The sequence below is a fragment of the Seriola aureovittata genome, chromosome 14 (genome assembly GCF_021018895.1).
Source record: "Seriola aureovittata isolate HTS-2021-v1 ecotype China chromosome 14, ASM2101889v1, whole genome shotgun sequence".
Classification (NCBI taxonomy): Eukaryota; Metazoa; Chordata; class Actinopteri; order Carangiformes; family Carangidae; genus Seriola; species Seriola aureovittata.
Genome location: NC_079377.1, coordinates 15,905,389 through 15,931,512, shown reverse-complemented (window position 1 = coordinate 15,931,512; position 26,124 = coordinate 15,905,389). Strand labels below are relative to the sequence as shown.

General features: G+C 39.5%; 1 protein-coding gene across 1 annotated transcript in view; it reads right to left on the bottom strand.

The window, feature by feature from the left end:
- sorcs3b (sortilin related VPS10 domain containing receptor 3b) overlaps positions 1 to 26,124 on the bottom strand; it is a 58,332-nt gene that overhangs the window by 2,801 nt on the left and 29,407 nt on the right. Inside the window, exons 2-26 of the mRNA XM_056396243.1 lie at positions 22,093 to 22,160; positions 18,295 to 18,394; positions 17,967 to 18,125; positions 17,698 to 17,771; positions 16,773 to 16,837; positions 16,037 to 16,155; positions 14,170 to 14,259; positions 13,865 to 14,044; positions 12,932 to 13,078; positions 11,943 to 12,045; positions 11,506 to 11,582; positions 11,300 to 11,391; positions 10,391 to 10,498; positions 10,015 to 10,132; positions 9,743 to 9,876; positions 9,049 to 9,162; positions 8,332 to 8,503; positions 7,096 to 7,282; positions 6,654 to 6,787; positions 6,183 to 6,306; positions 5,757 to 5,869; positions 5,305 to 5,439; positions 4,821 to 4,920; positions 3,826 to 3,931; positions 3,560 to 3,720 (exon numbers count right to left, since the gene is read on the bottom strand). Coding sequence (XP_056252218.1) covers positions 3,560 to 3,720; positions 3,826 to 3,931; positions 4,821 to 4,920; positions 5,305 to 5,439; positions 5,757 to 5,869; positions 6,183 to 6,306; positions 6,654 to 6,787; positions 7,096 to 7,282; positions 8,332 to 8,503; positions 9,049 to 9,162; positions 9,743 to 9,876; positions 10,015 to 10,132; positions 10,391 to 10,498; positions 11,300 to 11,391; positions 11,506 to 11,582; positions 11,943 to 12,045; positions 12,932 to 13,078; positions 13,865 to 14,044; positions 14,170 to 14,259; positions 16,037 to 16,155; positions 16,773 to 16,837; positions 17,698 to 17,771; positions 17,967 to 18,125; positions 18,295 to 18,394; positions 22,093 to 22,160 — 2,980 coding nt within the window. The remainder of the gene's footprint in view (positions 1 to 3,559; positions 3,721 to 3,825; positions 3,932 to 4,820; positions 4,921 to 5,304; positions 5,440 to 5,756; positions 5,870 to 6,182; positions 6,307 to 6,653; positions 6,788 to 7,095; positions 7,283 to 8,331; positions 8,504 to 9,048; positions 9,163 to 9,742; positions 9,877 to 10,014; positions 10,133 to 10,390; positions 10,499 to 11,299; positions 11,392 to 11,505; positions 11,583 to 11,942; positions 12,046 to 12,931; positions 13,079 to 13,864; positions 14,045 to 14,169; positions 14,260 to 16,036; positions 16,156 to 16,772; positions 16,838 to 17,697; positions 17,772 to 17,966; positions 18,126 to 18,294; positions 18,395 to 22,092; positions 22,161 to 26,124) is intronic.

Here is a 26,124-nt window from a genome sequence, read left to right as displayed (position 1 = left end):
ATAACACTGAGAGAGCCAAAACAGTAAAACAGCTGAAACTCACTAGACAACTCAATAAGGCAGAGGGGAGCTGCAGATTCAGGTGATGATTCTCTGTAGGTTCATCACTACAAGCAACATCTCTCACAGTCACATTGTCATTCAGTACATTGTTATTATGAAAAAAATCATTACAACAGCTCCAAGGATTTTACACAAATAAAACTTAATTACGAACATTATTTTGCAGTATAACTATCACTAGATAAAGAAATGGAGCAGATGTAGGATGAATCTTTGTCTCTTAATGGATGTCATGTGATCAATTAAGAGCTGCTCTTAAAGATTTTATTCTTACACTGTAAGTAGAAGTGACTAACTTTTATTTCTCACCCTCAAAGACATTTCTTTACTCCCACAGTAGGTGTTAACATGGTCAGAGAATAATTCATGCTAATCAGAGAACTGTTTTTTATAGAAATAACCCCATAGTTTCTTTCATAGTATTTATTTTGCGTCTCTCATATTTGAAATAGACTAAGGAAATACAACACGTCTACCTGGAAAGAGACTTTATTTCGAAGTAGACCTGTTCTGACGACCTCCTGCCCTCAGCAAGGCATCATACACAGTAATCCTGAATCTCTTTCACGGCTTAATTCATTCTGATTTCAACTGAACTGCAAATGTCTACTTATTATGAAACATGAGCTCATGTGAGCTGTCATGTTAGTTCTTCAGAGCTGATTGCTATTAACATAAATCAAATTAAAATCCTAAACTAAACTTACATTACCTGCAATTTTCATTGTAACCAGTCAAATCCTGCTTGAAATGTTCAAATCTTCATTTGAACTTTTATGAATTTTGACTGATAGCTTGAAGCTGCAGTGTGACTGTCTAAGACCCGCAGGTCTTCTTATTAGAGCTTTGTAAAGCCATTTATTAAGAGCACACAAAAATCACCGAACCCAGACATTAATTAAATCAAAACTGGTTAATGTGTATTCCTTTGTTAGGGGGCATATTTCCCACTGGCTGGAGCACAACCTACCTTAAAACGGGCAATGGAAAATTCAATACTTCATAAAATATATTTCAAAGGAATATTGTATTTCGACAAGGTATATTTTTAATATGGTTACATCTACACGTCTAGTGAGTACTCCCAATATTCTCGCAATAGTGAGAAATACTACAGATGAACCAGTGACTGCAATATCCATGATAGGTGAATGATTATCATTAATTGTGTAGTAGGTGGACAGTGATCTGATCTACTGAGTTCATCTGAAAGCAGATGATAGCCTTAGATCTTCCTGTAAACTTGTGAAATGGATTGAAGCTTTGTGGGAGCATTTGTATCCCAGCCAAAGTCAGACTGCGTGAGAATCGAGCCAAGCTTCAGAGTATTGATGAAATCTTTAAACAGCAAGTTGTAAATTCATTTAATCTAGCGAGCCCCACATCAAAGGTCCCATGCTGCGCTGCCCTTTTGTAAATAAACACTTCTGAAAGCGACCAAAAAAGGAGTTAATTTGTTTCAGATCAGCAAGGACTTGGAAAGGTAGAAACAGCTGAGAAATGAGAAATAGCCAAAGTGCTGAGTGACCAGAAAAAAGGCCTGCAGCCCACATGTCTGTGTCAGGAGCACTGCACTGCTACTTTTGTCAAATAATCCACTCCGTCTGCAAGGACCGAATAGTTCTCATCTAAAAGACATCACAGTGGATGTCAGCCATAGCAATCAAAAAGTTAGCTTGTCATTGTGATATCTGGTAACTGTGCGGATGCTGAAGTTGTGCGTGCGGTGTGTGACATGCTGCATTCGTGGTGCCGTTCCAGGGAGCTAAGATCTGTGCCAGATTTCAATGTATGGAATCCTCGCTCAGAGAAGAACCATTTATATAAGACTGAAATAAAGTTGAGTTTTTGGTTCTACACCAAATACCGTTAAATTATATTCAAAACAGATGCTCAGTGGTGTGTTTTGAGGGCAATAAAATGTTAATCAGTCTCAGTCTCCTAGAGTGACAGTCATCCCTTAAATCCTGTATTAATGTGTCCGAGTAGTGCACAGATATAAATGCTCTGTATTTAATTTAGTCTTGGCATAAAAAACTGCATCACAGCTGTCAAATAGTTTTTAATGATTGTTTTACATCCTAAATTACATTGACTTAAAATCAGTGGTGGGGAGTAACATTTTAAGTTTGCAGGAGGTTTTTTGTCAATGGCAGATTTCTGCTCTCTCTACAAGTTTTCAATGTAACTTAGGTCAGGACTCATTGATGACCAGTTTGAATCAGTCCATCTTTTCCTTTTCAACCATTCTTTAGTGCTGCTGGATGTGTGCTTTGGGTCGTTGTCCTACTGAAAGACCCAAGACCTTTGCCTCAGACCTAGTTTTTTGACACTGGGTAACACATTTAGCTCTGAATGCCTTGGTAATCTTCTGATTTTATCAATCCTTTGATACATTCAGTGTTTCCAGTACCAGAGGCAACAAAGCAGCCCCACAGCATGATAGAGCCCTTAGAGGTTTTACTGTAGGCACGGTGTTCTTTTCGTTATGGCCTTCATTTCATCGCCAATAAACAAACTGATGCACTGCATTACCAAAGAGCTCTACTTTGGTTTCAGGCTGTGACTTATCTATAAAAGTTTTTGCAAACATTAGTTTTGCCTTTTTGTGCCTTTCATTCAATAGTGGTGTCCTCCTTGGCCTCTGCCCGTGGAGCCCCATTTGGTTTAGTTTGCAGAGTAGGGTATGGGCTGGAACTACCATTACAGATTGCTCCAGGTCAGCCTGAAGCACTTTAAATGTTTTTTTCCACAATCAGCACCAAACTTCACAGACTTTGGACAGATATACTGATACCTAATGGACAGACAGACCAATAAATCTCATCGAGTTTCTTCTTTGTGCCACATCCTGGAGGCGTCTGAACAGTTTTGACTGTGAAACGTCTTGATAACATTTAACACTTATTTGATAATAGTATATCTGATGCTCTCTTGTCTTTGCCATTGTGGAAAAAACTGTAAACAATCGGCTCCTTTTTATGCAGTAAAACCATCATTTATTGGTCTATCCAGGTCATGTGAACACTGAAGATGAAGCACAGGTGAGTCTGACTTGTTTTTTTTATTTTATTTTGTTTGAGGCGCTAATAAAATACATTAAAAAGTTTCCAATAATTGTGTCCAGGGTAACTTTTGTGTTCACTATAGAGCAGGTTTTTTGCTCAGTAACCTTGGACATTTTATTAAAAAAATTCTCGTTATACAAAATTGATTCATTTGCATTTATTTCTGCAGATATTCTGAATTATGTTCTTGAAAGTCAAATACTTTTGACCAGGATTAAACTTTACTTCAGTATTTCAACTTTATACTTTTGTACTACCAGGACATTTCAGAGGGAAATGTTTGATTTTGATGAATGTAATAATTTTTTAATTTTGGTATCACTTCTTTAACTTAAGTAGAAGATTTTCGTATTTGTTCCACCACTGCTTATAATTCTGTAGTAGTAGTAGTAATAGTAGTAGTCCTAGTAAATGTGTAACTGGTGTACCTCTGCTCCTGGCCTCCAGGTCCTTTGCCATGAGTTCTTTTGGAGAGGGAAACTCAGTGAGCTTCACCTTGGACATGTTGTCGTTCTGACCGACTGTACTGATCACTTCCGGTTCTTTCTCATGACTGTCCTCAGTCTGGACATGGATCCAGGGGATTTTCCTAAACACAAGGAGATAACAGCTCTCACCAACGATAGAGGCCGTTTTTTTTTCAGATTTACAGCTGGATTCAATACAGTTCCTTTTCTCATCTGAGTGAACACACCTTTTGAACTTGTAGATGAAGAATGCGGCTAGACCGACAAACACCACAGTGAGCAGCATCAGCATGGCCGACCCACTGTGGATGGAGTTTGAATCCACAAGTGGTGCTGAAAGACAAGCACGTCAAACAAGTGTCACAGTTTTTCTGTTTTTTCCTAAGCCATGTGTTATTTCAAGGAGATTACTTTCATTACCCCATGCCATGTAACAACTGCAGACAAAGAGCTGCTCTCTGCGTGTTATCCCCTTGAGGTATTAAAAAGAACCTTTAGGTGGTCCGGTGCCTCTCACTGGGGACTGTCATGCAGGTAACTTATGCATAGTCATGGATTTTTAAATGCTGAGATGCAATATTCAAAGTATTTCCCCCTCACCGCCCATCTTTCTCTCCTTCAGAGAGAAGCCTATGAAGTCTACGACCTTTCTAGATCATTTTAAAGGCAACCCAGACCTTTGTATGCAGACACAAATTAAGACAGATCCGCTGGTGGATGAAAAGGGTAAAGCCACGCAGCGTTGATCGACACGTTTTTGCGATATGCTAATGACCCGGTGACCCTGCCGATTTCCTCAGTGCATACCAAATGCCTTCTTTGTCAATCATGTCATTGATCGGCTGATTTCAAAGAGAACTACTGTCTCGCAGCTTCAGGTGCAAAACTGATGCACTGTGAAGGATATTTAAATCCTATGATATACAGTATCATATGGATCTCACTCAGGAATTACTGTTGGCTTTGTCTTATTTTACTGTTTCAGTGTTTGAGTAGAACTCAATGTCAAATCATCCAAAGAAAGATACATCTCTTATCTTTTGCACATCAGTGAGCAGAACAAATGCACTGTAGATGTGAAGACATACTGTGCTAAACTGACACAAATTAAGCCTGAAGCATTTGTGCATGCTCTGTTTTTATGCACCTGCAAAAGGTTTTTAAATGTAACAGTTGCAATCAGTATACAGAAATCATAAGCTGAAGTTACAATGAAACTTACCCAGAGTTTGCTGAGTCATGTACACAATAATGCGAGTATCAGCTTTCAACTCAAACTGGATCAGGCCTTGGTTCAGGGCAGTGACAAAAATATCTGATATCTGTTTAAGGTGTTACACAGAAACACAAAAAAACAAACAAGGACATTATGAGATGTGCGGCAATAAATAAACACGAATCTCTCTGAGATCAAATATCAGAATGCCTTTTTCATATAATGAACTGGCAATTTATAGCTAACACTTGGTTTGTTGGCTCCTTTAAATAGCAGCAGATATGAAATCACACATTAAAAAAAACAGAGCCAAAATCAATTAATCTTATTATTAACTGGTTGACATGTTTTAGTAAAAGCCTTCATATACTTTTTTTATACTTAATCACATTATATTATTGAATGTGTCACGTCAGTAGAAGTGAGACAGCTTCTTCATAAAAGTTCACATGAGAACTAACTCAATATTTGCGAATTTCACGGTTCTTACCGTCTCTAGAGCCTCCTCGCTCCCCCTCTTGTGCTCACTCGCTGTATGCTCATCAGGCAGGATAAAGAGCTCTGCTGTAGTTGGAAGTCCTGGGTACAGAGAGACCAGCAGCTGATCTCTAGGAAACCCAGACACCTGCAGCGACAGGACAACACAACAGTCACCTCAGAGGTTAAAGTTTGGGCTTTTACCTCAAAACATTGGACCATAAAGTCAAAACGACACCGTCCCATGACTTTCATTCTGACATCAGCTTCAATTAAAATTCACACTAGGTTACTGTCATAACGCATAAACTATAAAAAGAACAAGTTTCTCACAAGGACCATATAAAACATCATGACTTCTGTATCAATACTGCACACAGGTATAAAATAGTAATGACCCTGAAAGCCACTGGTAGACGATGTTGGCTCCAGGAAAGATCTCAGTGCAATAGGGACTCCATGTACCTGTGACAGAGCTGCCCGCACCACACGGCCTATGTCCTCCCTCCACTCGGGGATGTCAGGATTGTGCTCATCAAGCGCCGGCGAGAACGACAACAGCAGCGACCTGAAGAACTCTGGGAAAAAAGGTTTAGTGATGTCTGTGAGAATATGAATGCTACTTCTGGTTTAGTTTCTGATTAATCTGATGTGCAGTTTTGTCTTTTTTCATTTGGCTAACATATGCCTTGAAGTTAATTGCTCCTCAAGATTTCATGTTCGTTTACCGTGACATTTTATTCATTAGGTAAGTCCACGTTGACATCAACGTGACGCCACTTGCAGCGTGGACCGAGAGGCATCATACTTTTCCAGAGATAACGCATTGCATATTCATGTAACGTGCATCGCACCAATTAAAGTGCGTTGAAGACTGTCTCCCCCACTCACCTTTAACAGTTATAACTTTTGAATCCTGCATTACGGTGCTCCCAGAAGCAACCTGGACCGTGACCTTGTTTTTCCCCTCTCTCTGAAACGTGTATGAGATGCTTCCCTCCAAGGTTATAATGGGCTGGATTTCAAAAGAAAAAACATAGAATTGCACAGAAAACCCCACATCCTCTCTGCTGCATATAGAATACTATGTACATACAGCCCTTGACGTACTGTATAATGAGGAGGAAGAGGAGGGGGGAAAGTGATAAATAAATATGACCAGCCACCTTGGCTGGATCTTCCAGAAAAGCCCAGCCAGCGTGGCCGCGTGCAGTTACATTCTACACGATTTGTGTGAAAACCCTGCAGATTTACAACAACACAAGGACATCCAGAGAGGAGGAGATGGAGAATGGAAAAGGCCGAAGTAAAAGCACAAAAAGTGTGTGTGGAACAATAGTGGGAGGAAAACAAGCTTCTCACCTCGGAGCTGTTGTCAAACCACCAGAAGAAGGTCAATGTTCTGGTGTGACTCGGCCAAACCACCGCAGTCAGATTAGCCTCCTTCCCCCTGATGGCTACAATAGGAACGGAGAGATATACACGCTCCACAGGACCTGAGGCAGCAGCACACACATCCATCCATACATATGTGCACACACATGCGCATACAAGTAAATGCACGCACACACAAAGCACACACAAAGCACACACAAAGCACACACAAATTCAGCAAACTCTGAATATTATTGTGATCACAGCTCATGTGCATTTAGCTCCAGGTGTGTGCTTTTGCATAAAAGTAATGCAACCATGACTGAAATGTAATTCTGCAGACTGGGAATGTGACTATCCATGAAAGAGAAAGCATTCATGCTATATGCACTGCCGCAGGAATGAGTAATGACATTTCTTATTCACATACTGGTGATGTGTAAAAACAGTGTGCTGCTGTCAGATCCCTGGCTGTTCTCAGCTGAAGCTGTCACTCGGTAAATCCCAGTCGTTCTGTAGATGTGCATGATGCCATCATCAGTCCTGCTCAGGTTAGAGTACGTGATCTTGATGCCGTCCCCAAAGTCTAGCTGGATGCTGGTCCTCAGCGAGTCTCCCTGTGGATGGACGGTAAGACATGGCATCTGTCACCATGGCTTAGGACGGGATACTTTAGACCACACACAAGTGAAGTAAGCACAGCCCACTACTCAAGTGCTTGGGCCGTGTCACAAACACTTTGTAGGTGATTTTGAATGGAGGGAGACAGAAATCCAACTGAGAAAAGACGAGGGAAAGTAAAGAGAGGTACAGAGGCAAAAGAGGTCATAGAAATAAGAAAGATCTTTTTTTTTAATCTGCCAACTTGCCAGATGATAAAATCCAAAACAAACTAACCTATTGCCATCATTCCAATGTTTTCACCCAAATGAGAAAACTTTTTTTTTCTTACTAACCCCCTAGTGGCATCTAGTCATGCTGATAGCTTTGATTTTATTTCCTCATGTTTTGAGATATCCGTTGTGTGAGATTTCTGCTGCAGCACTAATATAACAGGTTAAAGAGGCTTCATTTGCAGTGCTCACAGCCATGGAAAATTACATTTAACAAATTAACAACAAACTGTCTTTCCAGAATCAGTATCAGTGTCCCTCTTACTCTGGGTAATCCACACAACAGGTTTATTTAGTCTATTTTTCAGAAGGAAGTAGTTCCAATATAAACAGTTCACAGTGAGATCTGAGGATTATCCAGAGTTAATGAGGACATTGATTTTTCTTTTTTTTTTAATTCACCACAAACAAAATTCCATTCACCCCCACAGCTCTGAGCTGGAGGCAGAAATCTCAGTGATATCTCAAAACCTGGGCAAATAAAAACAAAACTATCTGCATGACTACACTAGAGGTAAGTGAGGGAATATGTTTTCAGCCATGCTAATGATGTGGCTCTGGGGAGTCAGCAGCTGAAATATCTTAACAACTATTGGATTGATTGCCATGAAATCTTGTACAGACCTTCATGGTTCCCAGACGATGTATCCTAATGGCCCAACTTTTCCTCTTGGGCTACCATGACGTTGACATTCTTGGCTTTGTGTGAAACATCTCGACAAATATTGGCTGCATAACACCACAATGACTTTCAGTTAAGTGATATGACTCACGTCTTCGAGGTACACCATGAAAGTGACGTTACTGCCAACAGGGGCGCTGAGCTCTCCTTGATTGGTCGAGAGCCGGAGGCCTCGGGGTGGTCTGGGACGACAAGCCTGCCTCCTGGGTGAGTACACGTTCCTCCCTGCCTCCTTACAGTTATTGGACAAAACCTTCCGGTACCTTTGAAAGATCAAAGAAAGATTAAAGTTATTATATCATCCATATACTATATACCAGTTTTCATAGTATAAAAGAATTGCATCAATTAAAATAATGTCAATCAAACTGCAGCTTTGGAGAGCTACCGTCGATTAAAGTTCCAAAAGAGACGGCAAAATACTTTGTTTTTCTTATATTCCTGGAGCAATTTCTCCACCATCTACAATCCGTCTTAATTTATTTAATTTTTGAGCGACTCCTCAGTTGCATCTCTGGAATTATTTGTGGGACAATAGCGTGCATCAGCAGCACACAGATTTAGTATGCATACTTGCCTCTTTGAGTATTCTTAATTTTGTCACTTTTGAAGTGTGAACACGCTGCATACTCAACACCTGCTTAGTTATATTATGTATTATGGAATTAGGATACAACATTTCTCAGCTCTACTCAGAGCCTTTTCTTTCCTGAATTGTTATTTGTGTTTGTGTTGTAGACAATATAACAAACCAGCTGGAATGGAATAATATTGTTTTGTGATGGGTTGAACATTGGAGGCCACTTACCCTGTGCTGTTAAGGAAGCTTTGGCTGGAGCTACAGGTTTTAGCCGCACCATTTGGATTAAACCAAAAAGCAGGGGAGCACTTCCCATCCGCCTGGCGCTCCCATCCATAATCACTGCCAAAAAACACGACACTTCATAAAATGATAAACACTGCTACTCAAATAATCTAGCTTCTACAAGCTTTTGTAGTGGGGCAAATGCTTCGCAGTTGGAGATTCATGGAATATTTTAAGACCATAACTAGAGACATGATTGTCAGACAAGCAGGATCAAACAGAATTTCAGACAGATGGATAAAGGATATTTAAAATTCATTTAGTGATTCATTATTAATTGAATTCTAAGAAGTCACTTGACATTATGCAAATTACAGTAGCACGCTGAAAAGTTCCAAACTTCCATGTACAATTTCCAAACTATAATTAGATTCGATGAACACAGTCATATTGGTTATCCCGTAAATATGCAATGTAAGATGGATATTAAGACATATGAAGTTCAGCAAACTGATACTTCTGTTTTTGATTACAAATGTCTACAAGCAGCTGCTAATGAAGTACAATTGAATTAGATGTTCAAAGGAGAGGGGCTGTTTTGTAAACATGTAATCAAAGAAATGAAGGATCACTGAGGATAAAAGTCTGAGTTACAGTTTCGTCCCAGTTGGGAAAGCTGAGACAAGAAAGTCATTACCATTCAAAATCATAGGTTGTGCAGAGGCACGGCTCAGAGGAATAGATCCTGGAATAGTCCTGGACCAGCATGCAACGGTTGCCTGGCCTGCGCTTCATAAAGATCTGCCTCTCGCCCATCACACACAGCTCTCCCTATCAAACAAAGAAAAGGATGATGTCGTTTTTCACACGAAAACACACTGCATGAAGCGAGTGTACTTTGTTTACAATGACAATGGACAAACATGCATCTCTTGGAGCTAAATCAATCATTTTTAATATCGCTGTTACCTTGTTGTGCAGGTGCCATGTCTGATAATCTCCATCCATGCATCTCCTGCTGAAAAGGCCCTTGTAATCGATCTTGATCAGCTGCCACTCTGACCGATGGCTGAAGTGTCCAAAGAAACTGGAAGATGATTCACCAAAAGCAAATTTCAGATGAGACTACCGTGAGATGCAGATATACAGGTGTCAGATTTGATGGTGCAACAAGAACACCTGCAAATCTGAAGTCTGACAGCTGAGATAACAGTCCCTTTGACGAAAAGGTTTAAGTGACTGGGGAGAATCAAGCGGACCTTTCTTTGTTTACATCGCCAGAGAAGCTAATTCTCCGAGCCTGATATTTGTCTCATTCCTCTGGGACTTTTGTGTCTCTGCTTACGTGATAATGTGATTGTCAGATTCTGGCTCCATTAAAACCCCATCCACATACAGAGGTGCCAAGGAGAAACTGTGACGGTCCCACTTCTTTCCTTCGTCGAGACTGATCCTGCATTAAAAGAAAAGCAACAGCTGTCAGTACATGAACATCTGTCTATGCATGTTTATCTGTCTGTACTCGATAAACATATATTTTTTTCAACAACAAACAACATGAGCACACAAGTTAAGCAGAGACAAACAAGGTAAAAAGAAATATGACAAAAGATTTCAGGTTATTTAGCTTTTGCCACGGTTGAAAAATGAAGCACTTTCAATTCTCTTCAACATGAAAAATTATCATGACACCAGACTGCACAGCAGAACAAATGTTCCTCGGACCAGGTAAATTTTTGAAGGTGACAAAACAACAGAGAAGAGAGATATGACTCTGGTTGTAACATTAGACATAGATTTGGGGGGTTTCAAATCACCTTTCTCAGAGCTTAATCACTTCTGACAGGGCTGTGGTGTGCGGGGACATCAAAGTAGATAGTGTTACAAAGCTCCCACAATATGAGGGAGTTATGAGGGCATCCTCAGTCTCATATTTCCACCCTGCTCTACTTCTCATTTACATAAAAGCACTCAAACCATCATATCCAACCAAGAGTACAAAGCTATAACAGACTCTCTTCTGTTGGAAATGATTCAGGCTCTGTTTTGAAGCTGCAGAGCCGATACAATAATCATGCAAACTTGGCCCATCAGCATTTCAAAAACATTAAATGTAATCATATGCTGCATCGAATCCCCACACGGGAAAAAATGAAATGATACTGGAGTAATTTACCACGACAACTCCCGCACCTAAAGTTCCTACCTACAGTAACTATGACGTCAGTTATTGTTGAAGAGTCGCTTCACCTACCATAAGTGTCGAATCGGCGTCGCTGCGTGTAAGACTGCCAGCAAAGCCCCCCCATTATCAAGGAACCAAATGTTGTGCTCTTCATCAAAAATCTGCATTGGAAAAAAAACTCACATTTGCTCCATTTATGACAACACACTTTCAATATGAATACATCCTGTTTAAGGTAAACACATGTGCAGTCTGTAGACCCAGACGGCTCTCACCTGTCTCCAGCTATTTCCTGCATCAGATGTTATAAACATCCCAAGGTTGGTGGAGGACAGCTCTGTTCCTATATTCCCTGAGTACAAAAACATGAATAATTTCACTCCCTGTGTATTTACATAGCAAAGACTCCACAACACACTTATACTGTATACAGAATCATCTGATAAAATCGTTCTGGAGTTATTTTGTGAATCTGTGTATGTCCTATTTCTCCACCAGAGGACACATTTATGACTTACTGCAACCTAATCATCTCAGAGTTTCAGCGCCTGATTTCAATGACAGTAAGAGGGCACTGTGTGATTAGTGTTAAGTGTCTTTTTCTTGCATTTATCTGAGCAACTAGGAATACCTTTGTTGTTGGAAAATTTGTCTCACCATTTCTGTCTCAGGTCTCATGTGATGAGTTTGCATGACCTTTAGGTAACCTTACCTGTAGCCACGATGATTCCTGGAACAGACTTTTTGCTGGTGATGGGTCCAGACGTGTAGGGATTCTCCAACATCTCCAGATGAAGATGCAGCGAACAAAATGGCTGTCCACAAAAAAAAAAAAAACGGATTCCAGTACAGCACAGGTTGAGACACTACGTATCAAGACAGATCTTCACGGAAGCAATTATAATTAGCTCTGCCTTCAAAACTATTCTTCCCCATTGAGAGAAAAGCGCTAACATTTATAAAACAAAGATTCCTTTCATTTCCTCTGCCAAAAAAGAAAGAAAGAAAATGGCTGAGAGGACACAAAGGGCATTTGAATTGTTTCATTCTAAAGCAAACAAGGCATGTAATTAAAATTCCCCAAGATGCACTGATAAAACTGACAAAATTGATTAAAATAATTTCACTCATCTCTCAGACTAAAGCACAGTGAAAAACATCAATACGGCTTTTCAAACAGCTGAGGCTGGAGGGGGGTCAGACAGCAGACAAGAGCAGAATGGTCACCTGTATGACACAGTGGAAGATTGTAACCTGCTATTAGCTGAACAATGTACATTATTTCTCTAAAGAACATACTGACTGATTAGGTGAATATCATACCTGCTGAATAACGACACTGCTGCATAATGTAATTCTGTGTAATCTAATATTCATTAGTCCAGTGTGACTACAGGTAGTAAATTGAAATCAGAGAGGTTAATGGAAAGTCTGGACCCCTGAAACTAAACGCGATGACACGGCGCCTTACACTTATAATAAGAACATTCCAGCCAAGCATCTCCTCGTCCATTTAGTGGGCTAAAAAAGCGAGCTGATGCTGACGCTGGCACCTGGCCCTGTGCAAACGTGGCTCTGAATCAAAGAACATCCAAAGCACAGCTGATGAGGTCGGAACATTTGATGAATGATATATGTCATAAACTTCACTTCGCATGAAAAAGAGCATTCATTCATTCCTGCCCAAAGGCTCAAGCTCACCAGAATGCAGTGAAGGTTATTCCCAGCCACATCAGTGGAAGGACCTGGCAGAAGGGCCCATGTTTGTCCCTTGTTGTAGGTGATAAAAGTCTTGATGTGATTATCCACCAGTTTGTTGGCGAGATACATGCCATTTATCCCCTCAACCTAGGAAGGAAAACAGAAATGCGACTATGAAAAATAAAAGCATGCATTACACAGAAAGGCTTCTGTCAGTGTTATTATTGTTCTTGTGTTTGTAGATTATTATTGATGCATTAACATGTAAGCAGCTATTACTGTAGCTGGTTGTTGTGGAGCTAATTTAACCACTTTATCTACACAGGGGCAGTTTAATCTTAATAAATAAATAAATCGTATAATTCATATTTTGTAAACAATAATATAAATGTATTGTATGTTTTGTATATATGTAAACTCTTAATGCGGTCGACTATAACTGTGGAACATATGTGTTGGAGTAAAAAGTGCAATATTTTCCTCTTAAATGTAATCGAGTGGAAATATAAAGAAGCATAAAATGGAAACATTAAAGCACCTCGAAATTATAATGATGTACAGAACACTACATGTACTTAATCACTTTCTATGACTGTATTCAGGTCACTTTTGAAGCAAAAATCATCTGTTGGTAAAAAGGGTTTGCTGGTTTTTAAAATGAATATTTTGGATTTTACACTGTTGGTCAGACAAAGTGAACAATTTAAAAATGCCAGATGAAAAATCTGAGGGCCATTTTTCAGTTTGCTTATATTTTATAGACAAAACCACAAATCAATTATTCAATGATGAAAATAATTGCTATTTTAATTATAATCACAGCTTAGTTAATTAACAGAGGTTTTTTTTTTTTTACTCCTATGCATTATAACTGGACGGAATTAGCTGCACTGTGACAGAAGCAGCGGCCCGTGAACAAGACTGACTACACACCTTATAAAAGTCCACCAGTAGGTTACCAGCGGGTCCTCGGCTGGTTCTCAGATTCTCTAATGAAAGGGTAAAGTAGACCCCGGGGGAGTCTGAGATATACAGGCTGTAAGTATTGTTCTGATTCCACTCCTGAACTGCAGCAAAGACCTGCTTCTCATCTGTGCTGATGATATGCATGTCCTGTGAGAGGAACCAGAGGCAGGTGGAAAGAGGCAAGGGGTGGGAATGAAATAAAATGATTTTTTTTTTTAAAAACCCAACAATCATGTTTCTTTATGATTATTTGGCAGGTATTTGGAGCTTACCTTTGGTAGACAATATTTAGGTAACTTCATCCGCTTGAAGGATTCTCTCATGTAGGAGACAAAGTAGCTGGCTCGTCCTGACTTGGTCACCTTTGCAATGAAATCAAAGAAGCTTTATCATTCTTTAAACACTACATTTACATATTTTAAAGGGGGCAGTGACTTTTATTTGTACATTTCCAGTTTGATGCCATGGGTATGATTTTTCCTACTATGTAGGCTGAAGAAAAAAAAAAAAAACACGATGGGAGGGTTTTTACAAGATGTACAATATGTGAGTGAATTTGCCAACATCCCAAATGTGACTCTGTTGTGAAATGAGGACATGATGCAAAAGTGTTTCCTGAAGGAGGTGTATTAATTCACAACGCATGAGTGACTCGATAAAACCCTCGCAATTTGACTCTGCTTTCCGCGCTGTCGAAAGCAGACTAAAATTACAAGCACAACAGAAATTATTATCATTATCTCAATTAGTCTAAAGCTAAGAGGCAGTGAAGATTGTGTTGGCTTTATCTACAGTGCAGCTTGAAGATCTTAATGCACTACCACTTTCCCATCCACTTACAGGCAGGCCAACACTACTTGATTGCTTATTTTCTAATCAACTAGAAGGATGGTGTTTGTCTCCCAACACACTACATTAGGGCTCTAATGGAATAATCTATCGAAAATCAATGAGCTGCATTTTCCCAGACCACATTTTTGAGGATGTTGCACTTGGCTGTTCCTTCTCTCCCATGAGACTTTGGAGGTGTTGAAGACTGCTTATTTCGTTGTAGCCCAATCGATAACCTCATTACTCTTTGTCAAGTTAAATCCAACTGCCCCAAGCAATGAAAGTCACAAGAAAGTCATCTGTGCCACCACAGCTCTGCGCAGACACTCTCCCTGTGTGTCCTGTTATTTTCACCAGCATCTTCCTCATGTCTGCCTCTGCCTTGACGGTCAATCTCATCTCAGCTAAATGCAATTTGGGCATTTTATTGAATCACAATTTCTGAATCATGCTGTGATATATATATATATATATATATATATATATATATATATATATATTTATTTTTTTTTTTTTTTCATACATTTTCATTCTTACTTCACAGCCATTCCAATCAAGTCTGTGGATTAAGTGATTCTGAAAGAGAAACTGGGTCACCGCTAAAGTATAGCTGCTGTAACATCATATCATATCAAAAGATTAAATCTGTGGATAAATAAATTAAAAAATGAACAGCAAACATTTAGAGGTGTTTATTCAAAATGAAAAGGTTTGCTACCAACAGAGCACTAGAAAGCCTCGCTCCTTTTATTTTTATTTTCTCAAACTTAGCTGGAGTCTGCCAAGGATGAACAAATGCATCATGGCTGACCAAGAAAGAGAAAATTACTTCGCTGTGAATGGAAATCAATGACAGTTGAGGGCATTTGAAAATTAAATTTCTGATAATGACCCTGCCTGCCGCTGTCTAATTGGAGTCAAAGTCAGAGTGAATGGTAATAAGGACACCAACCTGTCTATTCACAGTTCCTTTGTCCTGTGCTCTCAGCAAGCAAACACATTTTTCAGGCATGGAGTGTGTCTGTGTGGAAACTCAAACACTGAGTGTGCCTTGACATGAACGAGACAAAACCTAATCAAAACACACATTGGGCCAGTGGGGAACAGGTGTGTCGGAGAAAGCCATTATATGGGTTTTGATGGAAAAGCATGAAGTGGATGCACAAGATACAGAAAATAAAAACAACAACAACAACAAAAAAAAGAAAGAAAAAGAAAATCAAAGTTCATGGACACAACAGCCTTTGTGTGAAAAGGTGAAGACAAGGTTTAACTTAATCCAGAAAAGTAATCTATCACTACGCAAACCTGTGTGAAAACATATTCATCCTGCACAACCAGTGAGTTGGTGTCTACATATCCAGGAAAGAGGTACTGTCTGTTGCCATCTGTGCAGCGTTGGGCTCTGCACTTCACGTACTGAGCGCCTGGAAAGAGGCAAAAGGAAATCAATCAGAAATAAATTACAACCATTTACTTTCAGACAGTACTTTATATGCACTGGAGCTGCTATACAGAGGCACTGCATATAATAAATATACTTTAAGTTCACTGTTCTGAAACAACTTTAATCTTTGACTGTGAATACAAGACAGCAGTGTGATCCAAATGAGCTGAGATTCAAGACTAATACAGTAGAAGCTTTTGCAGCGTGTCACACTTAAAAAAAAAAAAGTTTAGGATGTTATTGTGTGAGTTTGTATGCTAATTCAGATACAGATTTTCTCACACAAGAGGAATATGAGTATCTATTCCAATGCATTAAATCCCTATAATTGGCCTAACAGAGTATACCATGCTGTTTAGAAGAGGGGAGTTGAGGTTTGTCTATGCGACACAGGGGATATATTAAGGCAAAGCAACATCAATCAACCCACTAAAACTCTCCATTTTTGTCAGGAGACACCTATTCTGCTTTACTAGACCTTCGGGGACTAATCTGACCAGCAGAACGAGTCTCATCTTCCCCGTGACCTCGCTCTAAATGAGAGGCAAGGGGTCCTGTGGGTCTTGCTACTGTGGCAGACTGGAGTGCTGCACTCACGGCCTTTTGCAATGCGCGTCTCGATGTGGACCACATCTGATTCTTTGTCCAGCCCCATTACCGCCCTTGAAAGAAGCGGGAGGAGGAGAAGATGGAGAAGAGCAGAGAGAGGTGGTGGGGGGAAGAAAAGGCAAAAACGAGAATGGGAAGAGATGTGAGTATCACAGCTGTAGATGTACATCTCTATTCTGTCAAACCAAAACAAGATGTTTTTCTTAGCTCCTGTAAATCACTCAGTGTAGGATCTCGGGCACCAGCAGCAATTAATCTCAATTCACTAAAGCATCAACATAGGAAACAACAAGGGGGGGGGGGGGGGGGGGGGGGGGGGCAGCTATTACCATAAATATCTACAATTGCAAATATGTGTTGATAAAAAATTGTAGGTGGCTGCAAAAACATTTTGAAAAATAACGATTCGACGTAATATGCATGAACAAATGGTTTTCAAGAGCACAAATAATGCATTCTTTCGGGTGCAAGTATACCCGCTGCGCTCTTCTTATTTATCAAATGTTTCACTATTCAACCATGTGGAGAGGATGTCCTCCAACCAATGTCCTTTCTTTTCACAGCTCAAAAAAAAAAAAACACTTGGGTTTGACACATGCCATGACAAAGAGGGATAAACAGGCTCACATCAATATTCACTGCCTTGTGCCTGAGCAGTTGAGATTACTAAATGACAGCGACAACAAAAACAGCATGTCATGTTTGTGCTATGGAAAAAGAAGCACAATATTCCTTCATGTCTACGTGACATGGATATAATCAGTGTTGTGCTTGACTGCCACGAGTGAGATGTGTTTTTGACAAGAGGTCACTGGATCCTCCTGACAGCTTAGGGTCATGAACACTATCATTATGCAAATTACAATTAATCACTGTACAAAACAGTTCAAAAATAGGATGCAGATAATCATACCAGTAGAATCGGCCTGGCATCACGTTGTCGTGAACAAGCTGCCATTTCCTCCCAAAGTCCATTGAGCTGTACAGCTGCAAGATAAAATTAGGCTGATCTTCGTCACACTTTTAGGAGGAAGATTTTGTTAATGAGCAGCATCACAGTTATGATCACATCCACAGCAGAATCACATGAAAACAAAAGTTTTTTAAAATGCTAATGCATTCAGCATCACATATTATCTCATCTCCACTTAAAGCTTCATTGTGGATTCACTCAGAAGCTACCTTGCTGTCATGACTGTAAGCCAGTATCCAGTTCTCCTGTGCCGGGTGGAAGAGGAGGCTCAGGATGTTGAAGTTAATGGGATGCTTCTCAAAGCTTGCCCCTTCATCTGAACTGATGAGGACAGCGCTCTCTACCTCTGGGTCGCTAAGCATCATTATCTAAAGTAGGGAAGGCCAGACGAGGGATATGGCATCAGAAGAGGGAAAGAGACAGAGATACAGTCATTTGACAGCAATTTAAAAAAAAAAAAAAAACCCTGTAATTTTATGTCAGGAAAGAGCTTGTAAGAGATCAGACAGAGAGACAAAGCAACAGGGAAATACTGACCTTCTGTTTGTTGGTAGGGCAGACGTACAGGTAACTTAAAACTGTCCTTGAACCCACTTTGTCATTGAGTTTGTTGTAGGTGCTTCCATAATCACTGGATCTGGTTACAGAGAAAAGAAGAACATGTTCTGTGTTTGAAGAAAAAAAATATCCATTAGAGACCTGCCTGAAACAGACTTTAAAGCACCATTCCAGTGGTCTGGCATGTTTTAGCCCATTAACTACAAATCAGTTATTCTTTACGTGACTGCATCTCCAAAGCATACTATATCTGTTTAGATTGATTTTCAGGCAGCCTTTTTGCTTTAAGAGGGGGAAAATCAACGTGCACAGACTAGCTTCTTGCTAATGTGTTGTTTGTGTTGCTCTTTTAAAGCATTTTGCTGCAATCCTGCAACAAATGTGCAACACTGAAAAAGAAATGTGATGTTATATGTCACCTACTGTAGGTACTCTTTATTCAACCATCATGTTTCAGCACAGGGTGGTGATGAAAAATCAGGTTTAACATTATCTATAATGATTTTTTTTCTAGCTGCTCTCATGACATCAATATGCATCTAAATCTACTTCTAATTCCAAAAACCTTATATGTAGGATGTGAAGACTGTAGGACTTAAATATTATGAATCAAGAGGATCAGGACTTTTTTTTTTAAATGAAACTTAATAAGTCAAGTAAATCCTTTAGAACAAAAACAAAATAGTGGGAGTTCCCCAAGCAAACAATGGGGATCAGGGATTGGTTGTTAAATGCACATTTACAGCTCATTCATTTCACTGTCTGGTGATGATTTTAGTTAGAGCAGTTATGGCCTCTTCAAAAAGTTGATAGATTTATAGGCATTTTTAAGGTAGGAAAAAAATGTTTGAAGTTCTCCAAATGCAAAAAGAAAGTCGCCACGTTATGAGTACATGCTACACACACTCTGTTAGTTTGAGGATGCACAAGCACAAAGGTGACAGGACACATATCACTGCCAACTGCTGGAGACAGTAATTCAAATGTATAGCGCATGCAAGCTGTAAAATACAGAGAAGCGCAAAATGAACAGGTGAAATATGGTCAGGTGCAGGGAAGGACCAGGGAGGTGAAGGTGAGGCAGAAGTCAAAGCAAATAAACACATTTGCCTCAAAGATTAGCCCTGTCTATCAAATGAAATGGGGGAGGGTACAGTTTATGACATCCCCTGGTTTATTCCACTGGTCAACAATTGGTGACAGTGATCAACTAAGAAACACAGCAGCAAGTCAGACAGAGGGAAGGAAGTACGAGACTGCTAACTAATGTTAGCATGGATGTAAACATAGATGTCAACGATGCAAGTTTTGAAATATTCCAGAGAATTGGCCTTGCAAATGTTTTATGAGGAAGGAAGTGCATTCAACAGGTTTCTTAGGCCTCAAGGGTGCATATAATGCATTTTTGTGTGTGACACTGAATTTAAAAATGACAGTGTTTACAAGAAAACTCCACAGGGCACCTTTAGCTTATTGTAAAATTTTGGAAAAAAGTATCTTGTCTTTGTGTGGTAATGCATTAGCGCACAGGGGTTAATCTGAGAACTCCCTCTTGCTTGTGCATTAAAGGAGGCTCTGACTCCAATGATCTTTGACAAGCAGCAAGAAAATACCGATATCAAGAGAAGCATTAAAAAGATTGACATATTCATATTCATTAGGCATGTCCTACTCCAACTGCAATAATGCAGCTTTGACAAACACAATATGCAAAGTAAAAATTCACCATACATATGTCAAGCAAGTCTCAAGTATTTGCAAGCTGATTTTCATGCCACACAGATGTGCACTGAAACCAGCGGCAGCCTGCAAGGTAGGAAATGAATTTATGAACTTCAGATATGCGCTAGAAAATGGTCAGCACTAACATAAGTACGCTAAATGCAATTTGTTATTTAAGAACTAAAACATCCAGCACAGGCATAGTCCTTGAATATAGCAACACTGTGAGTGATGTAAGCCATTATTCTGCCTTTATGCTCATGGATATTGGTGCACTGAAGACAGTGAGGAAGGAATTTAAAGACATCCTTTCTGGGGCAGCAATGAAGTCACCTTTGATATAGTTTTTTTTTTTAATCTTAAATTAATGGCAGAATGGCCAGCATTTGTTCTCTCAGTTTTCATCCTCTTCGTATTCAGCAGGGAAAGCTTGAGTGTGCTAGTCTGTTGCAATAGTGCAACAGAGTAGCAACACAAAAGTGATGAATACAGGTTCAAGATTAAATATTTATAAAAGCAGATAAAAAGAAGAAAAACAAATGCTCTAGTTCTTGATCCTTATTAATTAATGGCCTGTATTTAAATTTAGGTTTGTCACAACATGTAAAGAATACGGGCAAGTCTATGCATCCCATGACAAGGGTAGATGTGTCATCCCAGTTTTCATATTTCTCCTCACCACAAACAGCCAATCCAAGCTCTCAGTTCTACCTGAGCGCCTCCAAATGTAATTTCACTGCATAATTGGATAGATACCCACAGCCTGCTATCATTGTCTGTGCATTAATCTGAATCGTCCCATTTGTTGTTGACATTGTTTTCAAAGACTTACCCCTAAACACATTTGTATTTGCGCTTAAGTACTCTTTTCGCTTGGCATATCTGTCTGTGATTGTGGCGGCAAGAGGAAGACCCTTAAATTATGTTATAACATTGTGAAGTTTCCTTTACCAGTAGGCAATCATCTCTAAACATAAAGGGACTTGATGCGTGTTTAGATAGCTTCTGCAAGTCAACCCATTGATCTGCACATTGCATTTTGCCACCAAGACCGGCCTGGAGCTGTAGTCATAAATCATTTATCATGTTATCACAGAAATCATTTACTCCCATTTCTTTTCATAACATTCAAATCTTGGCTACCCTAATACACATACTAAGAGCCTTTGTGCACCCCCTGAGGTACACTCTAATTTACTCATGGTGCCATTGTTAAGCAGACACCTTGATGATGGAAGACCTCCTGTACACAATATGGGATTTCAAAACGTGTCAAGTCGGGTGTAAATCTTGCCGGAGCCTCTGGTGAAACATATTAATTTGAATCTCTATGCTTGACGGACTTATGGTCTCTTATTCATGTGTATTTCAGAAAGAAATTAGTTCTCTGCAGGCTATGGGAGAGGTGAGAAAAGAGGCATATCAAAGGCTGGATTGTGCTCTATGGTATAATCCTTAATGAATTCCATTTTTATTTATGACCTGACAGCGCACTGTAACTCACCTCTCAATACATACTGAATGGAATTACAGGAGCTGTACAGTAGCAATTGCATGTCAATTGCTTCTGAAACAGAAGGTTATGGATGACAATCAATCAAAAACTCTGGAAGGAAGTTTCTAGGTCAGAGGAAAAGAGATCCAGAATTCCTCAAATAAGTCTTCCAGTTTATCTTTCAAAAATAGCCTTTCAAAAAAGTTTCTCTACTTGTGATGGACAGAAAATAGGTTGGGCCTTTTCTAAAAGGTCACTTCAGTCTTAGGTGTGTTATTTATGGGACTGTGGGAAGCAAAAAGGAAGCTTCATTCTGAACTGCTTCAGATTGCTTTATTAAAACATACTTCATATTGGCTTCCACTTTGACTTGATTGTTCATATCCTAGCAAGGAGGAACATCATAAATCATACTCACTGTGCACTGAAAGCTCTATGAATATATTATTCTTATTGTTTTTAGGGACTTTTGCATTTTTATAAAATTCTTGCAATGATGCCATAACTTTTCTATTTAGATGGGAAAGGAAAAATAGCAGCAATTAAAAATAAAAACTCACCTCCAGAGCGAGCTCTCGGTAACAGCCCCCAGGTTGAAGTCATACAGCTTAGTCAAGATCAGGATCACCTACAACATAAGAGCAACAGACACATATAATTACATGCCAAGGTCTGGCCTAAAAAGCCGTTTGCATGAGTGCCTCACTAGCATACATTACCTGTCTATACCTAATGATGTGGAATGAATACAACATGTCTGCTTCATCTCTTTACTAATAAATATCAGCCTCATACAGTATGCTATCCCAATGACAAGTGATGCTCGTGTTGTCAGGAAATGTCAGTCTGCTGGTGGCAGGATCTGAAAAAAATCCAATGCGGGCTGTCAAGAGTTGCATCTGTATCTCATGTGGAATGATACCTACATGACAGCAAAGTCTGAACATAACTGTTCAGTGAACAATGAAAAGAAATGCAGTAAGTGGCTGCACTGCATCGCCCTCTTTCTTTCCCTTTCTCTTTTTCTCTTTTAACTTTTGTCTTGCTTTTACCTTCAAAATAGTGAAGTAGTTTAGCTGCAAAAGCACCAACAAATGTTGATCTCAAATATTGATGGAAGATGTTGTGTTATTTAACTCATTGGAAGACATCCAGTTCCAGTTTGGGCTAAATGCTTTTGCGTGTTCTCTGAGGATGGTTGGACAATGTGTTTCTGGGGAAGCAAAAATGTGGCCCATAAAAGCCTGCCAAGGCACAGAGGGCAGAGTGAAATGGTGTGCAAACACATTATTGTCACTCCAATGGCATTATAAATGACTTCCCATGGGGATGCTCATAACTCAGCTTAGAAAGGGGGGCGGCGGGGGGGTAGAGTTTGGGGCAGGGCGTGGAGGGAGGAATCAAGAAGCAGAAACATGGCATAATATGACGAGTTTTTTTAAATGCCTGAAAGATAGGTCAAAAGCTCAATTACAGTGAGTTTAAACGCATTAACCTTATGGGACCCATGGAACGAGTCATTAAACTGAGAAAAGCCACACAAGACTCAGAGGAACAAAGACATGCCTCTAAGTCTGCTTTGAAAATGTTAAAAACCCAATTGACCCACAATTTAGCCATCAAACGGCCACTGTGCATGGCTGGGACTATCTGCATTACAGGTTAATTAACCAATCACACAGAGAGATAAGCATTTGCATAACTAAATGCACCATGTCTGCAAGGTCCAACACTGGAGTCTGAATCAATTTGGAGTACAGACTTAGTTAAATGGCTGTGATGTTAGACCTAATTGCCTACTTTGAAAAATAGATACGAGAGAAAAACTCTGCCACACTGTTGATCGTTTGTCTCTTCAGTTCTTTTCTACGAACAACAATGACTCTGTGTCATGGGACATTATAAATACTACAAGGTAAATTGAATCTGGAATTGATTTTATCAGTGTCAAACTAGAGGCAGTTCAGTCCTAACCAAAGGGACTCAAATAGCACAGCAAATTAACAGAGTGAACAACAAATAGACATTCACAGTTTTATGGGTTTCAATCACTTGCGCCATTTTGCACGTGGATCCAATTTAATCAAACGCTCACGAATTCAGATGAGGATGTAAAATAACCTTTAAAAATAGCCCCAAACGGCAAAACTTGATAACAAAAAGCCTCCCAGCACCAAAGCTGCACTTGTCATTAGGAGCTTTGTCTTAACTGCTGTCAACGTGTTTGTATGGTTGGCTCATTAACAAAAGCTGACCCACTGAATTGGGTCAGTGAAGATCTACCTCAGGGACCAACAGACTAGTGAGGCAGATGACTGTTTGGATGATTTGTCCCTAAGTGGATACATCAAGAGTACATCACTGGAGACTGTGTGTTCCCATGTCTTCAACATTATTGATAGGCTGTGCATCTGTGGCTCAAGTCAGTGGGGAGCAACTACTATACATGCAAATGCATGTATTTGGACGGCAGATGCGCAACTCGCACTGAGAAGACCCGACAAATGAAGTCGCATTAAACGCAAAAATTCTAAGAGTTTATGGTGAAGTAGTACATTTATGTAAATACAAGGAACCAACAAACACAAAATGGCTTCCAGAATTATTTTGAGCCTTCTAGGTAAATACAATTCTCCATGCATATCATCACTCACTTGCATACATGAAATTAAGTAAGGACCCTGGAAGGCCAAAAGCAGTGCATTTATTCATGTTTATGTTTTATTGATGTGAGCAAAGAGAGCTTTGCCTCAGGAAAGTCAACCAATCATTTTTCAGATTGGCTCTCACCCTCAGAGGAGTTGGGTTTAGTCATCCTCTTATCCTAACATTCTATTCTTGTTGCTTTCTTTCCCTTCTTTGATTTCTTTTTCTCCTTCTTTCTCTCTTTTTTTCTTGTCTCTCTCTTACTTTCATTCTTTCAATCCCTCTGTCTTTCTTTCATTTTCTTCTCTGTCTTTAAAAACAGGCTCTCTAGGTACTTTCTTCTTTTGCTGTGGCTTTTTTTTGCATCCACCATTTAAAAGGAGGAATCTGCACACATGGAGAAGTGATTAAAAAAATAGAACATCATAGTCAGGTGCTGTTTGGCCATGCAACAGTTTTAACTCTTTCAGATGGAAGAGACAGCCTGCATAGCAACACAGCTATAATGTCATTGTGATATACCGTATCCACACAAATGTCTCATCCACACACACATAGACCTACACGACCCACTTGCACAAGCGTTCAAGCATTCAGCATATGAATATACAGAGCATTCACAGACAGACTGTTGGACCAAAGCAAATCTTCACAAATTCCCTATCGGTTTTTTTCTTCTTTTTTTTTCTTTTTTTTTTTAAGTGAAATGCTCAAATTTTTAGAGTGCTTCAGTGGGACGTGAGAGGCATCTCAACACCATGTTGGTGGGCAGAAGATTTTCTACACAGCTCACAATTTAGGTATGAATCATCTCTGTCTGTGCTACAACATGGCTATTAATAAAATGAAATCATCTGTGCAGTTTTATTGTACTTTCTTACACACCATACTTCAAATGAAACCTGTTGCATATTCAGCCCCCAGTAAAGCATCATTAAGACAGCACCCCTCAAATATTATTTCTGTCTAATTAGTAAGGGAAAAAACCTACCCTAACTATACACATCACACCTCCAGATTGTTGCTTCTCTTCTGCTCAGGAGTAACACATCATGGGAAGAAGTAACAATCTTAAGAAAAGTGAGAAATACAGCCACTTTCATGTAGATCTGCCACTGTTTTTGAACCTTGCTCGAGGGGACAACTGAAGGATCTAAATTAATTTCCAAGGGACCCACAAAGTTGAAAACAGTGAATGATGTAAGGCTCTTTGTAATAACTCTGCTAACGGCTCATGCTCAGAGAAGCATTGACACATATCTCTATTTTCCTTACCTTTAGCATCCTCTGAAAAGTTCACTGCAAAAATGATACACATTTACATTCTCATAAATACACATAAGCTTTTGTATATGGTACTGTAGGGTAAACACATCCATACACATAGCCATCTCCTGGGAGTAACCCCTGTCTATTTACCTCCCCTGAGTCGAACCACAAAATCAAAATCTCTGACAACTCACTGAAATGTGTTGATGCTAATTAAATCTTTTTCTTAAATATAAGCTTTCATAATAAGCTGCTTCTTCTCAGATATGCCAGCTTTTTTCTTTCAGCTGTCTGGAGGTCAGTGTCTGTGACCTTATCAGAGTTGATGAAAAAGGTTCATTTTGAACCCATGGAGTGATTGCCGACAGTCCATGTGTGCAGTGGTTCATCTGTTTATCTAGGCTGTGTGCATATGCACTTGTACAGTATATGTGTGTGTATTTTTGTGGACTTTTATATTTGGCAACTACAGAGAAAGTGTCCTGTAATACAAAGTCCTGTAATGATTTATAAAAGTAATAACCTTTAAATTTATATATTTTTTGACATTTTTACACCTTACTATACTATGAAGTTTTTATGCCTTTCTATACTATAGCGTGTTATGACATTTTTTTAACTAACTATACTATGATGTTTAATGCCTTTCGATACTAAGACTTACTGCACTATGACAT